Source organism: Coffea eugenioides, chromosome 9 (genome assembly GCF_003713205.1).
Source record: "Coffea eugenioides isolate CCC68of chromosome 9, Ceug_1.0, whole genome shotgun sequence".
In the NCBI taxonomy this organism is placed as follows: domain Eukaryota; kingdom Viridiplantae; phylum Streptophyta; class Magnoliopsida; order Gentianales; family Rubiaceae; genus Coffea; species Coffea eugenioides.
The window spans coordinates 10,015,839-10,032,658 of record NC_040043.1 but is presented as its reverse complement, the minus strand read 5'-3'; the positions used below and the strand labels follow the sequence as shown (position 1 = coordinate 10,032,658).

The 16,820-nt window shown below is 35.5% G+C and overlaps 2 protein-coding genes across 2 annotated transcripts; both read right to left on the bottom strand.

The window, feature by feature from the left end:
- Positions 1-1,669: 1,669 nt before the first annotated feature.
- Positions 1,670-4,128, bottom strand: LOC113783637. The gene is made up of 2 exons (XM_027329830.1): positions 1,976-4,128; positions 1,670-1,869 (listed from the first exon to the last, which is right to left on the bottom strand). The coding sequence occupies exons 1-2, from the start codon at positions 4,104-4,106 to the stop codon at positions 1,763-1,765; spliced, it is 2,238 nt and encodes a 745-aa protein (XP_027185631.1). The 5' UTR covers positions 4,107-4,128; the 3' UTR covers positions 1,670-1,762.
- A 7,175-nt stretch (positions 4,129-11,303) lies between these two features.
- Positions 11,304-14,351, bottom strand: LOC113782175. The gene has a single exon (XM_027328083.1). The coding sequence runs from the start codon at positions 14,349-14,351 to the stop codon at positions 11,304-11,306; it is 3,048 nt and encodes a 1,015-aa protein (XP_027183884.1).
- Between the last annotated feature and the right edge of the window lie 2,469 nt (positions 14,352-16,820).

Here is a 16,820-nt window from a genome sequence, read left to right as displayed (position 1 = left end):
CTGTCAAACTGTACTAACAGGAGAATCTACCTACTTTATCACCTTTGATAAGTCTTAGCCATCTACTTCTAGGACTCTGAAACATGTTCTGGTGAGCACAAAGCCATCTGCTGGGGCTTGGCATATATTTTCTTATGTTGACATATCACAAAATGCATTTGTAATCAAACAAACTGGTTGTTCTGGCATTTTCAATGTATTTGTTCGTTCCTTTTCAATGTACTCTCTGAGGCATGCTAAATAACTCGTTCTTGCTTTTTCACTGTACTAACTAACACCCTCTGAAGCAGACTTCAAGATTAACTGGATAACCAGGCAGATAGAGAACATCTCTGGTTCATTGTACTGCAACCGCTACTTCCTTGAATGAGCAGTGTATTTTCTAGCACTTACTAAGAAAGGCTTATAAATGAACTCACAAAATAGATAAGGTATATCTTTGGTCCATTGCAACTTATCTAATGCATAATCTTTCTGCAACATTTATATACCTTAATCAGGTTCATATTTTCTTTCCATTTGGAAAACTCCTGATGCAGTTATTTGCACATTCTTTCCCAATCAAAGCCTCACATGATCACTTAAATGTAATTCACCAGAATTACATTTTTTATATTTCATTTGAGCCCAAGCCAAGATTTAAAACTATGACCAACTTAAACAGTTTGTAACATACTATTTTATATATAGTATTCGTCGGTGCCATTAAATCTTGGGCATGGTTAAATTTTACCACCATGCGCAAGCACGGTGTTCCTCTCCTAGTAAATTTTATTTGTGTATACCATATCAATGCAAAAAATATACCCATCTCTATAAGTATGAACCCACATTATACGTGAAATATATCAATCGTACCTAACCTGACCTAAGCCAACTGTACTTGTCCCGTTCCCATATATGTGTGTGTGTGCCCATGCACGCGTATTCCTAAAAATAATTTAATTAAAGGAAATACAAACGTGAGTTTTTGTTCCTCTGAATCTACTCCAGTTAGCATATAAAGATAAAACAAACATGAGTTTGGGCTCGTAAGGCAAATGTGGATGGCGTTCTTTGACTAATTCCTTTCAATTGTGTTCAAGAAGCAGAAAAGGCAGCTTAATTAGATGAGTAAACGTTTCCCAACTTAATCAAGCAAAGTCCATCTTCCATCACAGATTTTACAGGAACTCCTACTCACTTTCTTTGCATTAAAATGACTAGGATCTTGGTTTTCAACATAAAGTACATTGCATATGTGGCTAAATTTCTGCTAAGACAGCATAATATGATAACATACTCAAAACATTTCCTTCAGCTGAGAAGAGTGGGTTTAAAATGAGTACAGGCAAACCAAACGAAAGAAACACACCGGAGCCAGCCCCCTCAACACTTAGCTAAGGAAGATTTACAAGTTACTCAGAGAGCAGCCTTTCGTATATATTATCAGGCTTGGATTCCACATTTTCACCGTCCTCTAACTTGTGTATTGGCCTAATTTTACACCATCCGTTCTGCTGGAAATATAGCAGCATTGCCAATATAACCACAATTACGCCAATGGTTACGTTGCCATGCTTGTAATATGATTCCACACCCAAATACTCAAATTCAAGCTCGCTATTGGTGGGATTTGGAACAGGATCACTTGCATAATCGTAAGCCTGGAGCACCAGTCTGATAGTCGTGAATCCCAAGTAGTACAGTTTTCTGAGAGGCTTACCTTGGACTCCCCATACAGCATTTCCAATGATTTGTGGTAGCAAGAAGCAATCTTGAACTAGCCCGCCATAGTTTTCCAACTCTGTCCACCATCTTTGCAGCCTTCTGATGTTAGCACTTGCAACACTGTTTTCTGACTGCAATAGTAATGGAATTCCATATATTCTGCGGATGGTGTGAAGGGTGAAAAATCCGAGCATATGAATGAGCAAGAATAAAAGGAAAACCAATTTATCGCTTGGAATTCTTAGATTTAAGTTTATAGCTTGACCTTTCCGTAGCTTTCGCGATTCCCAGACTCTCTGCAGAAGCTTTGCGGTTTCCAGAAGTGCAATCAACATTAGAAACTTGATGAAAAGGTCAAGAGATTGAAATATATGAAAGTTCTGAAATTGATCATATGCTGAGCTTTTGTATGGTGCGAATTCTTTCCATCTGAGCAGCACTTCATCACCTGTGATCAATGGGATGCTGAAACCAAGAGCATGGAGTCCAAGCATGACCAATGATATATAAGCCGTGGTGTGTCCCTGATTCTCAGTGTAACGTAATTGGCCATGAATACAGAGAATTGCCATCACAAGCAACAGGACACGAAGCCCCTCCTCGAAGCCTTTCCGTACCATTAAAAAATCAAACTTCTTGCTATAGGAAAGCAGAAAGGTGTTACTGCTTATTGGAGAGAGATAAAGTGAATCTTCTTTAGTTCTTTGGCTGTTGATTGAAAACTTGATATTGGGATTCAATAACCACCTGGCGTTTTTTGCAGAATATTCCACTTTGATTTCAATTGAGCAGTCCATCCCTCCTTCAAGGTCTCTGTCATCATTATTGAAGCCTTGAAACTGTAGTACATCCCTGCAGCCGATCAGATACATCTGTCCGAGGGTTGGATCATATATCCCCTCAAAGAAAAGAGAAACATTAGAAAATTGACCACCTTCAACTTTGAGATGCCCTGAGACTTCAATTTCTTCAGAAATGGAATGGAAGGCCTTTTCAGCTTCAGGATTTTCTTGATACGAGTGTGGATCATAGCGTCCGAACAATGAACCTATGGACAGAAGCACCATTTTGACATTAGTCTTCGGAGCCTGGCTGTTTGTCAAAGTCTGTGGAGCAGCCCGGACTTCAATTGACAGAACATCAGTTAGGAAAGAGAAACTGGCAATATCTTCGCCCTTAGATGTTGGATATTGGAGAATTGAATTCCTCAAAATTCTTTCCCAATTGGAAGGCTGGCTTCTACTCTGGAACTCCCTTGCCTGCTTTAGCTTCGTGTAGGTGTATGACCATTTAAAGTGATTGTCCCTCGGGTGCGTACTCGTAAACTCAATGGGAGTAGTCAACTTCTGAAACATAAGAGAAGCATGTCCATCTGCTGGATTGATGCTGCTTATGGTACCCACCACTCTACTGTGTTGCTTGATAGAAAAAGTAAGAGGGAAGTATAGAGTGATCCGAGACTTGCAGCTATCTGAAAGATAACCAGCAGGTCCAATGCAACCAACCATGCAGAGCTGCCCATGAGAAGAATGCCACCTTCCCTCTGAAGAAAGTGTCATGGTGGAAAGCCCTGTTCTTTTCTCTTCTTCCCTATAGAGGTATTCTGATTTCTGTATCACTCTGAAAACAGCAGATACCATTGCGGTCTGGAACCCCTCTTGATCAGTGCCAGGCTCGCAGACTAATTCCTGAATCATAAGCCTGAGTTTGTCAGAACTATTATAACTAGCTTCTATCTCATTGCCAAGTAAGAAAGGGCCAATCTTGCTGCTACCATTAGTAATTCTGACAACATTTTTCCAGGTGGATGCAAATTCAAACACTTCGTTCCAAACAAATTGCCTCAAGTCCTCACAGAAATCATGTCCTTTAAACATCTCAACATCTTGAACATCTTGATTGATCAAAGAATCAGGATAAGGATAAGGACTGCAGGCCCTTGCCACAAGTTTTTCAGATCCAAACCTGTACTTCGATCCATCCCCTGGCTGGGAGGATATGTGAACTTTATCAAAGTATGCTGGTTTTCCCCTCTGGTTTAAGCTTTTCAATTCTCCAGAGATGCCTCTGCTGGTCAAAGTGAAGGTCTTGGGATACTCAAGAACAAGAATGATCTGATCATCCTGCAAGGTGGAGGGCAGGTTGTTGACTTTTGGCTGGCATGGACTCTGCAGATCTCCATGGTCACACGAATCTAGTTTCTGAGTAGAATCCTCTGGAATGGTTGCATTCCCCAACAAACACATCAATCTCCTCCCTCCATTCTCCCGGGACTCAAGATAGATACCTTCAAAGATAATTGTGAGCTTATTAATGCCCCGCTCCAGGTAGTGCTTTGGGGACCAATCGTAAGGCTTGTATGAAAAAGAACCACTTCTGATTCTTCCAATTTCCATTACACCACTCACACTAACTGTGTTTTTAGCTCTACGAGCCGGATCAACATCGTTGACCCAAAAAGAGACTAAATTGAGTGGAGGGCCATAGCCAAAAGTGTTACTAGGCATTTCCCTGCTATCAATTGGCAATAATGGTACTCCACCTGGTTCCTGATTCCAATCTCCATTCCTGAAGAAGAGCTCTTTCTTCATTCTTCCGCTTCTATTATCGTCGGGCGGTAACTCTGAAGCAGATGAAATAAGAAACCCGCAATGCTTTTCAACCTCTGGGAAACGAGCATAAGAATATGTGTTTGAAGGATTGTCTAGTGTTGGAAAATCATCACGAAAGTGTGGGTATGAAATTGCAACTGGAACAATGAGAAGCAGCACTAGTAGACCCCATAGATGATGAATCTCAAGGCACAGAATATTGCCCATTAGCTTTTATTTTGCTCCCCTCTCTTGCTGCCTATGTTCAGTATATCACCAAACAATCACCTTGAGGAAAGGATATCTTCAACTAGTTCAAGATAGCTAAAAATGCAACAACAGGAACACAAAACTGAGATATGTCCAAAAGTGGAGATTTGTGTTGGTTTTGCCACTCCTGTTTTTGATCCTCTTCTGTTTTGTTGGTTGACTCAAGATGATAAGAACTCTACTAGTTTCTTTTTTTTTTTTTTTTTTTTGGATAGAGTTGACTTCTTAGTTTCAAGAATTTTTACGGAACAAACAGTTTTAAGACTTAAAGTCCTTAACATACCAAAACTTGAAACATTAAGATATTGCCTCCTAAAAAAATATTAAGATATTGTCAAATTACAATTACATGTGTAATATTTCATAAGCCAAAAGGTGGGTTCTTTTGTAAGGGGAAAGGCTCCTCTGTCTTTTCCCTTCTTGCTCCCAGACATGGAAGTGAAGATTGAGACCAAAATGCAACAATTCTAAAATGCGAGGGATCAAATTTGAGTGACTTAAAATGTTTATATTGATAGTATGATAGTGTGGGTTATTTTCCCAAGTAATTAAGCAGCTTGCTTTTTTTTCTTTTTTGTCAAGCGGAAACATCTACACACCGTTCCCACTTTAATTTATGCTAAGAGGTCCAACTGGGGCAAGAAGACTAGAAGGTACCAGTCCATGAGAGGGATGCACTAATACATTATCTTGCTTTACCGTCAGAACTACATTTTATACTTAATTATAGGCTTTGTTCCAAGTGGGTTATCCCTTCAAACATCAACGGCGTTGAGTGTATTTGAATTGTAGATTGTTTGGGATAATTTTTTGAATAAAAAAAATACTATATTACATTTTTAATGTGATGTATGTGAGATAAAAAATGCAATAGATCTTCTATTTCACTTCCTATGCTACACTTTGTCTCACTTTTTATTCTATTGCTATTTCTCCTTCATAAATATCGTATTTTAATTCTTTTTTGTTTCCTTAAAATCCAACAACTATTAATTGAATAATACACAAAATTTAACAGATTCAAAAAATCAAAATGCACCAAAAATGAGATTTTTCTAATGAATTTTTGCTATATTTTTTATTTTCTATTATATACTATTTTTTTTGGAAACTGTTGTATTAATTTAATGAATTCAAAAAAATCAGAAAACACAAAAAAGAGATTTTTTTAATGAATTTTTTCTATATTTTTTATTTTCTATTATATATATATTTTAAAAACTGTTGTATTTATTTTTTTACTCAATTGATAGTTGTTGGATTTTAAGGAACAAAAAAGAATTAACATACATTGTTTGTGAAAAAAATTAGCAATGTAATAAAAAGTAGGACATAGGATGGCACAGACAGTGAGACAAAAGATTCATTGCAAATAAAAAGGTGGTTGAAAAATTATTTTCTGGCAATCTCAATTATACTTGTTGCAGTTTAAAAAGGTGGTGTTCCCACATAAACTATTAAGTATTGAATTGGTCTAAAGTTTGATGTCAAATTTTGCTGCCCAAATTCAAAAGGAATAAAATATCTTACAAGATTCCCCTAAAAAACAAAATATATCACAAGAAGATCATGGTACCGTGGATCCTGGGTCATCCATATTAAACAATTCATTGATTAAAAGTTAGGGTCAAATTACTACGAAACTACCTAACGCCTAGTTAAATATATAAGCTTATTCCCGAAGACTCCATAGCTATTTGCCAAATCAGGTTTGACTTATTCGAATGATCTGTCTTGGAAGTGAATCAGTGATTAAAGTCAAGATAACGTTCGACTAAAGAGCTTTTTTTCTTTTTAAATTGTCTATTTAAATGCAACAACTGGGCATTTATTTGATCGTGTTAAATTAGTGCCTGCATGAATATATATATATATATATATATATTGTCAAGAACATGGAGGTCTATGACTTTATATTGCTGACCAAAAGATTAGTTTTAATGTGAAAATGAATGATAAGTAAGAAGAAACTTTGCAGTAATTTAGCCACTGACCCTTGAATTTGCTTTATTTGTTTATCAATTAGTATATACTCGAGATTGATCTTTCTGCTGCTAATGGCCAAATTAATGCTTCTTTCATGGTAAATTTTAGTTAGTGTGTGGTTTTTCCTTTCTATTTGCATTAACTTTTATCATTATCATTGTCATTACTCTATAAGAAAAAGTATGATGAGCAAAAATATTCTATAGCACATAAAACATATTAAATATAAAATGAAAGTTCAATAGACTATAATTAGGAACAAGAAATTTTTAAAAAATAAAGAAAAATACATTAAAAAATGTGAAGGAATAGACTCTATACTTTTTAATTTATTCACTATTAATGTGAGGCATTCAAAACCATAGTTGAAACTTTTGCAATTTGTATGATACTTGAATATGAATATATATATATATATGTATATATTCTTTGACTTCCTATATAACATGTGCAATGTTACCTTAGTTGCTATTTCAAAGTTATAGTAATCAAAGAAACGAAGAGTTGATTTGTTATAAGAAATTTGGTAAAAAGAAAACTCAATATTTTTGTAATTGTTATTCAAAAGTAGTACTAATTAATTATAAAATAGATACTAATGGTATACTTTTATAAGAAAACTAATTGTTAGTTTGGTGTAAGATGCTTCATTGAGATAATTTAGACAAAATAATGAAAAGAATTACGGTAATTATGTTTAGAGGGCAAAATAATATAATTTTAATTGACAACTAAAATTATAGGGACGCAGCTGCCCCTGCCCATCCCCTTGTGTCCATCCTTGAGTGTAAACACTCTGTGATTTTAATTTTTATTATACCTAAATTACCCTCATGTATTGTTTATTAAAAAGCAAATTTCATTAATGAGATTGCTACAAATCGTCTAGCTTGATTTAGTTTATATCACAGAAATATGCACTAACTAGAAATAAAAAATCTACAATTTAACAAATATAATACATTTGAAAAATTATGATCAAATCTGAAATATACAAAGAAATTCCAAAATGTCTTGTAATAAGATAAATCAATGCAACTCACTTCTGTACGTGTTATTGTTGTCAAATCTAACTCATCAATTGTTTTAAACTCCAATAATGAAAATGAGATGTGTCAAGATAAACCTAAGATCAGATCTAACAAGCCTATTTGAAATAAGTTCCGATCTAACAACAAAATATATAAGATAACAAAAAAGAAACTACACAAAAATCTCACTAGGAATCTCTAGTAGAAATAGAAATCTCTTGCTAAAAAGTCGTAGGAGAGATTTTATTGGTAATACAAAGTAAAAACTGAGTCAATAGGAGAAAGGCCTTCTAAAAAGAAGAGAAGAAATAGAAAAATGTTAGAGAAGAAGATAGGTAGAGAGGGAGAGAGTGGCCTACCCTCATGTTTTCTAACTTTGTATTTTAATTGTGGTACTAATTAAAAAATGAAACATTTCACTTGATTACATCTCAACAATGTTGGTAATTAAAATTGAAAACTCTCCTTTTAAAACTATTTAAAACCCTCTATATCCATTTATTATTTGTGAAAATTTCTCACTCAAAGCCATCATAAAAAATTTTCATTAGCACAATTTGAGATTGTAAAGAATATCGTATAAAAAATAGATGCTCTAAGGAACAAAGAGAAACGTATGAAAAGAAAAGAGTTCATATTCATCTATATTTTTTCACATAAAAGTCATAAGCCAATTGTACAATTACGTACCTTTTATCTTTATTAGGGAAAAACAAAAACAAAAGCAAAAAGAAAACAACCCAACTATTCTACCAATCTAGTTTCAATTGATAGCTAAACAACCAGCCTAAGATAATTGAACATTATGAATTACTTGCACTCTCATTAACAGGTACAACATTTAGATAAATTTGCAAATGGTTTAAATTCAATGATCATTGCAATTCATTTTATCCAATTCAAATTCATAACAAAACTAAAAAGTTGAACAGCTAGTAGGAAATAAAAGAGAGCACTTAAATGTCAATGCAACCAACGAACATACCAACAATTTAGTTAATTTGAGATGACAATTCATCTCACCCACATTCAAGAAAACTACAAAAACATTTCATATACTTCACCTATAAACAACCATTTGATTCTAATTTAGTTTTTCAAACTTTAGTTTATTCTTTTCTATAAGATTAATAGGAAAATTGAGGCCTTGTTGTTTGTGCTTTATGTGGCATTATCTTCAAACAAAATTATAGGAACAATAAAAGATACATAAAAAAGGAAAAATCCAGGTATCTTTGCCAATGAAATTTCAATTGATGACAAAGAATAGCCATATAGATATAATTACAGCTAAATATGATAGATTATAAGTATCCTAATTAAGTAAACACAATTTTGACAAAAAAAAATTAAGTAAACACAAAGGACACATATACAAAAAAGTATATATTTATATGAAATAAAAAATGGTGCAAAAAAATTAGTGTAGCTCACTTCATAATAAAGAATTTTAGCATAATGCTAACAAATTCAACTCAGATAATATTAACAATTAAGGGTAAGAACAGCAACATTAGTAAAAACATGAGAATATTAATAAGGGATAATTTCAGAATTCTCCCTCGAAGTTTCTAAAAATTTCACATAAATACCTCCCCTTGATTGACATGCTTGATATCAAAGTCAGCCCCTGTCATAAAAATGACTTCAAAGTGAAGCAAAAGTACTTTACACATAATTTCTTTCAAATTTACCCTCCTTATCTCTAGAAAAAATTAATTACACTTTTGGGTGAGAAAAATGCCAATAAAATATAAAGGAAAAAGATTGCCACCAGTCTGATCCTTTCACGACTGCAAAAAAGGAAAAAAAATAATAATCTATGCTTTTAATTGTTATCCCAAGAAGATCCATTGCAAGAGCTATTGGTAATGTAATGGATTTTTCATGCTAGCACGTAAGGCTAATGAAGGTGCCAAAACAATTCGTGCAATTTTTAAATGAAGGTATCTATAAATAGAGTCATCTCTAACCATCATCAAGTAGCATAGAGGCACGTTCATAAGCACAACATATGATCTTCTATGAAGTTTAAATCTTATCCATTGCAAGAATTAACATGATAAATAACAATCAATACTTAGAAAACTTGTAAATAGGTTTAATAAACCAAAACAGTTTTGATCTTTTACTTCTAATGATTTCGATGGAGCCTAAATTGTGGTATATTGGTCACCTTTTTGCACAAATTCTTCACCAGATGAAGAATCACAAATAGCTGAGCCTCTAGTTCTTGAGTTTTTTTTTTTCTAAAAAAAAATTTTTAGTTTTTCTTAGATAATGCTATTATAAGCGCTACTTGGCACATTAAGCATATATACCTCTAGTTATTTCGTGCCAAGTAGCAAAGAAACATATTTTCAAGCAATTTCTTTTTCTCATATTTTCAATATTTTTTGGCACAAAGTTTTGAGGGTAATTTGGTAATTTGAAGGCTCCTGATGGAGACATTTGGTCACATCCACATGAAAGGGAAGGTCAATGCAATATTAAAAGGCGTTTCTATGAAATTATCAGAAACCTTGAGCGAGGTTTCTGAAATTATACATATTAACAATTTTGATCAAAGTTCGATCCGTAATGCATCAAAAAAGTCTCAAGAAAAGCTCAAAAATAGTAGATCAAAGAGTTCAAGTTTAAATAATATTTGTAATAATAATCAGTTAAAGCAACTAAAATTCGTGAAGATATTGTACTATGAGGTAAACAATCAAAATTTCACACCGAATTTTAGTATCGAAAAGATGTTATATTTGGGTTATTATAAGTATTACTTGCGGGGCAAAAAGTAAATGATGTACTCCCTCCGTCCCATTGAAAGTGTCATGCTTTCCTTTTTGGTCTGTCCCAAAATTAATGTCACTTACTATAATTGGCAATAAAACTTTGCCTCATTTCCATCTCATGCCCTTACATATACCAGATTCCTTTTAAGTTTTTGATGGGTCCTATAAAACTACAAGAGTTGCTCTAATATGCGTGAGTCTCACCGCAAATGCAAACAATGGCCGTGCAAGCTACTTTCTAAAAAAAATGGCTGGACACATTTGTAAAGTATGGGTCCCACACATCTTGTCATCCTTGCTTTTTCTTTCTACCACTCAATGGAGTAATGCACGGAAGGAGTAATGCACGGAAGGGCCAGCGCTGGAACTTAGACCAAAATGCGACACTGTTGAAAAGAAGCTCAAGACCCGAAGTGCGACATTCATTTCGGGACGGAGGGAGTATCTATTAGTCAAAAACGAAACAAGCTAGTTTAGTTGATAAGATCGAGCCACTTATTTAACAAAGACTGTGTATTCTAGTCTTATTATCGAAGTAAGGATACGTGAGGACTATCTTGGTAGATAATATGTAAGAATACCTGTAAGCGACTTATAGTCTTGAGAGGATGGTGGTGACTAATCGAACCACACAAATTTTTTTCTACCGAAAAAGTTAAAAAAAAAAAAAAACTACTGGTCAAAATGGCAAAGGGGAGAAATAAGATATCAAGGAAGAAGAAAGTCTGCAAAACAAAAAAAGACTTCTTTAGGAGGAAGGAATGAACTCAAACTTGGGTGTAAATGAAATTCTGATCTACATTATATCATAATCGTTCTTATGAAGTTAACGTTGATAAATCAATCTACTTTTCTACACGAAATCAGAAAGCATACAAAAAGTATTCTAAAATGACTAAAAATTCCACCACTCACTAGAACTTGACTCACTACATAGATTTGGCTGTGACTGTCTCTTGCCGTTGGATGAACTTCTGGTGGCTCCGCTCTTGCTGTATGTACAACACTATCGCTAATCCAGTCATGATGACTACAAATGTAATATTGTGTGCTCTAGAAGTGAAAAGCAAGTCCAAATTCACAAATGCAGCCGCATCAGAGTAGGGATCTATTACTGGATCTCTTACGGAGTCATAAAGATGTGTAACAACCCTCATCAGAGTAAATCCAATGTAGTAAAGTTTCCCCAGGGGTCTAAAAGGAGAATGGGATATCACGTTTTCAACAATTTGAGGAAGCAGAAATAGATCTTGAATGAAGCCCATGAATTCCTGTGTTTTGTATGTCCAAATTTTCTCCAGTTGTGTGTCTCCAATTCTGCTGATCACGTCCTCGTTCTCAAAGATACTCCTATAGAGAAGGAAATAGCTCAGCAACCCAGGTACAAGAATTACAGCAATAATTTGGCGAACCCTTTTATCCTGAGGAACTCCTATGGGTTTGGAAGGGGAATCAGGATGAGGTTGCTTACGAAATTCTGTCACCTTGCGCATAAGAGTTGCGGTCATCACCAATGCAGTTAAAACAAGAAGCTTGGCAGTGTAATCAAGGAGAGTCAACAGTTGGTCATATCCAAGGAGGCCATATTGGAATTGGCACTCTTTTTCTTGCAACAGAAATTTGCTGTTGGAGAGCACTGGGTATGCATAGCCAAGAAATTGCAAGGAGAGCATGATAACAGATATATAAGGAATGCCATCCACATTTTTCTTCATGTAAAGCAGCTGGCTCGAAATGAGTGCAATCGATGCTGTGATCATCAGATTCCGCAGGATCTCTTCAAAAACTTTTCTAAAGACTGCATCTTCTTGGTGTTCGTTATACGGAAGCATAGAGGTCTGGAGTTCTATTGGATGAAAATACAAGGAATCATCTTCATTCCTCAGGCTTGTGATGGTAATTTCTGCTTCAGGATTGACCAACCACCTCAGTGCTTCATCTGGGTACCGAATTTTTACCTCAATCAAACAGTCAAAGCCCCTCTCAAGGTTCAATGTACTAGTTTGAACTGTGACTCTCCTGCAACCAATTAAGTACATCTCTCCTGCAAGTGGATCATATACGCCCTCCAGAAACAACTTTGATACATTCTTGTAATCCTTCTCCGTGAATTTGAGAGGTTCTTGTGTGAACATGAGAGAAAGTGAAACATTCAGGACCTCAGACTTTGAGACTTTGACAGCATTATCGGAAAAAGCAGTATCTTTGTGCAACCAGGGATTACGGCGACCCATGGCTAGAGGACCCAAAGCGAGGACCTCAAGTTCAATGAAAACGTCAGGCTTATGGCTGTTATACGAAGATACAGGAGTTCCATAGCATGAAATACGAAGGTCATAAGAGAGAGAATTTATCTCATAATGAGCAAATACATCTTTGGCTTTCCACAAAGATGAATAACTCAGAACCAACCTTTTGACATCAGCTACCAATCTTGGAAGCTGGATTATTTTCGCAGGATAGGACAGAAAAAATGGTTTGATAAGATTGACCAATCCAACACTTTGGCTTCTTTTCCAGAAAGCTTCAGCCAGTTCAATCTTTGAGTAATTGTATAAAAGAAAATAACTACCATACCAACCATGGACCAATCGGAGATCTGAAGGACGCATTTCCAACTCGAACAGTATTGGATCATATGAGTTGTCTTCACTGCTAATGCTGGATATGCTTCCAAAGATGATGCTCCTCTGCTTGATGGAAAATGAATGAGGAAAGTACAATGAGATCTGAGAATCACATCCTTGAAGTCCAGAACTACTGACTCCAGGACACCCCACAAGGCAAAGATGCCCTTTGGAGGCATCCCATATTCCTTCAACAGCCATTGTCATGTCTGAAATCCCTGTCCTTATACCTGCTATATCTCCCTCCATCTCTGCAGGAAATGCTCTGAAAAGTGCAGCAATCCTGGCGCTGTTGCTCATAGTTTCACATATGAATTTCTGCATGATAAGCCTAACATTTTTGTGAGTACCCCGTCCTAGGAAAAAAGGCCCGAGTCTACCAGTGTTGAAAAATCTCCAGTTTGGTACAATGTTGAAAAGATATCCTGAAAAACTACGCATGACAATACAGAATTCAGTGTTGTTAAATCTGTTGGCGCCATCGTCATCAAGATCCTGCCTAAACAATCTTAAATCACAAGTTCTTGACTTGAGTTTTTCAGAGCTGAACTTGTATTTTGAGAAAGCATTCAGCTGAGAAGATATGTGAATGACATCAAAGTACCTAGGATTCTTTGGCTCATTCAAACTTCTAAGTTCTCCCAAAATTGCTCTCTTTGTCAAACTCAAAATATTAGGATAATGAAGAACCAACAACAAGCGACCATCCTGCAAGAGTCTGGGCCGGTTGTTGCTCAAAGAAACTGTAAAGCTCGACGTACCAGGAGCTGAGGTCCAGAAAGGCAGAGTTGTATTCCCCAACATGCAGAGTAAACGTTGTCCCCCATCTTTTTTGGTTTCAATATAAACTCCTTCAAAGTCAATTTTGAGGACAGACATACCAGGCGCCATATAGAAGTTGGAACGCGGATCATAAAGCAAAGTGCTGTTCCTGGCCATGCCAATACACATAGTCCCGTGGAGACTGACAGCATTTTTCAACTGATGGACTCGATTAACATCCTTTACCTCAAATCCTACAAGTCTTAGAGGAGAAGAGACAGACAAACTATCTCCTGGAAGATCACTGTCATCGAAAGGTACCAACGGTGATCTACCAAGTTCCTGTGTCCAGTCACCTTGGAAGAAGGAAAGCTCCTTTCTAATCTTATAACCTCTAACATCATCAGGTTTTAACTCGGAAGCTGAAGATAGAAAAGGGCTGCATTCCTTTTCAATCTCAGGTAACCGGTTGTATGTATGGACTACCGGAGGATCATCAAAGTAAATGGGCATATCAGATATTGCATAGCTAAACAGTGCAAACAACTCAAGTAAAGTCCAGAGACAAATTTGCAATGATTGATTCATTATTGCAAGAGTCAATTTAACTGCTAGAGTTATACCGTAAGTACGTCTTCCTGGATCCAAGGTATGAGGAAAGATGTTGAATGAAAGGACTAGATGACTAATACTGATGCATTGAAACTAGAGACTGCTGTAGAGGTACTAACCTCAAAGAAGGTGTCAGACTTTCAGCTGAAATTGTGAAGTTAAGTTCTTGTCATGGTAAAATTTGCTCTCGAGACTTCTCCAAGTTTGAGCTTTTCCATGAAACTGAGTACCTTTACTAGAAGACCCTCCCTAAGATCAGAGCTGATATTGCAGATATAGATGTATTGTATCATACCATGAAATTACAAGATTTTTTTTTTCTTCTCTTTCCCCACCTAAAGAAATTGAATTAGAGCCCAAACATGAGAAAAATTCAAAGTCAACTAATACTGTGAGCCAACTTGTATGAATTGAAACAGCTGTCTTTAGAAATCTGGAATAGTTTAACCTATTGGTAGCAAAGAATCAGGAATATTTTGTTGAAGGTCCAAAGTCCAAACCGACTCTAGTTGTGAAATTTGAGTATGCAATATAAAGTGGCGGAGCCACATTTACCCAATTGCACCCTCTCAATTTTTTGAAAACTCTAAACTAGCCTGTAAAAATTTTAAAAATATAGTATTACCCTGCTCTTGTTCCCCCAAATTTTTTTAAAAGTATTTTTTTTAGAATTAATTTTTCTTACACTGACAGTGTATACACTATCAGCGTTGGATGAATGACAATTATGCAAAATTTGAATTTGAAATTCAACTTTTATACATATGTCATGAATCTAACGGTAATAGTGCATGCACTGTCAGTGTATATAAAATTTACTTTTTTTTAAGTGGGAGGTTTTGCATCTAAAACATTCTACTAAATCTACAAGCGCCCACTTTTTTTAAGTATATTATGTTATCATAACGCCCTCACTTTTCCTCCTCTCAAGCCCCATCCAAAACCTTCCCTCTCTATAGCGGCTTCCCAACAACAACAACAATCCCCGCCACAGCCCCCAATTTCGCAAATTCCTCACCGCCCAGCCCAGATGCTAAAACCATCTCTTCTTCCTCAAAAAGCTATATCTGGGTCAACCCCAATAGCTCCAGGTTATCAAAGCTCAGGCGCAATTCCTACGAGTTCAGGTATTAAATGAGATGTTCGAAGCAGGCTTTGAGCCTAATATCTATCTATGTCTTGACTTCACTGATGCAGTGTTATGGGAAGGCCAACCGCAGGGTTTAGGCATAACGCCTGATGAGAGATTCTGTGGCTGTCTTCTTAACGTAATGGCTCTCAATTGCACCAATTCAAGAACTTGATAAGTTGACCAGATGGATTGCATCGAGGAGAACAATACATTGAAGGTGACAATCTTTTTTTTTTTTTCAAAATAGAGTTAAATAGAAAAAGTATATAAACTCAAGGTATCATAACAATTGTCATTAATATTAATATGTGCACTTACACGATATATTAGATGTGATTTAAATATTGTAATGATATTGTCCAACAAGTATTTATTAAAAAAAAATCATAGTTAATTGCAAAAGGGCATAGGATAATTATTATTATTGACTCTTATAGATAACAGTATTGGAAGCGATATAAATATATCAAAATTTTCCATAAATAAAAAAAAGTTTTTTAATCGGTGATAGCAGCAGTTAATTAATTAGCAGGGTTCTCTATCAATTCTTTTCAATATTTGCTCCCCCCCCCCCCACCACAACAACCCCCCCAAAAAAAAGGGTTTATGACAGTGGTTATGGTAAATGGTCTCGAAAAGCTACTTGTTCAATTTTGCTCACAATATTTGTAATCTTTTAGTACATAATAACCAAAAGATTTTTTGTTTTTTTCTTTTTAAGTGAGTAGCTATATATATATATATATATACACATACATTTTTATCTTTCCACTCTATTCTACACTCTTTCCATCCCAACTTAATTAATGTGAGCAGCTATCATTATTGGTCATAGTTTTGATTGTGAGCAGCTATCTTTCCTCGGCCTTCCTCATTTGCTTTTGGCTTTCTTTCATACTTTGTACGATTTACCTTTTTTTTTTTTTTCTTTTGGCTGCCGGTAAAGGTAAATGTAATTTTAGGATCATATCAGGAAACATACAAGCAAAAAGTCTTTGAAGCTAGCTATCTAACTCATACATTGTCTACTTAAAATAAGAATTAATTTTTTATACATTAAAAATGTAGTGGTTCTTTACATTAATAACTTTAAATAGGATAGGGCGTCACTCCTCCGCATGACTCAAAGCCACCGTATATTAATACACCCATATATTATAGTATATTAATACACCCACCATATATTTATGCACCCATCTTACCTTACCTTACCTTACCTTATAGTATACTACTATAAAGCAGACAATCATTTCCACCCTCCTTCCGTACTAGTACTGCATGCTATCCGGTTGCTAACATAAAGTGCTCGCACT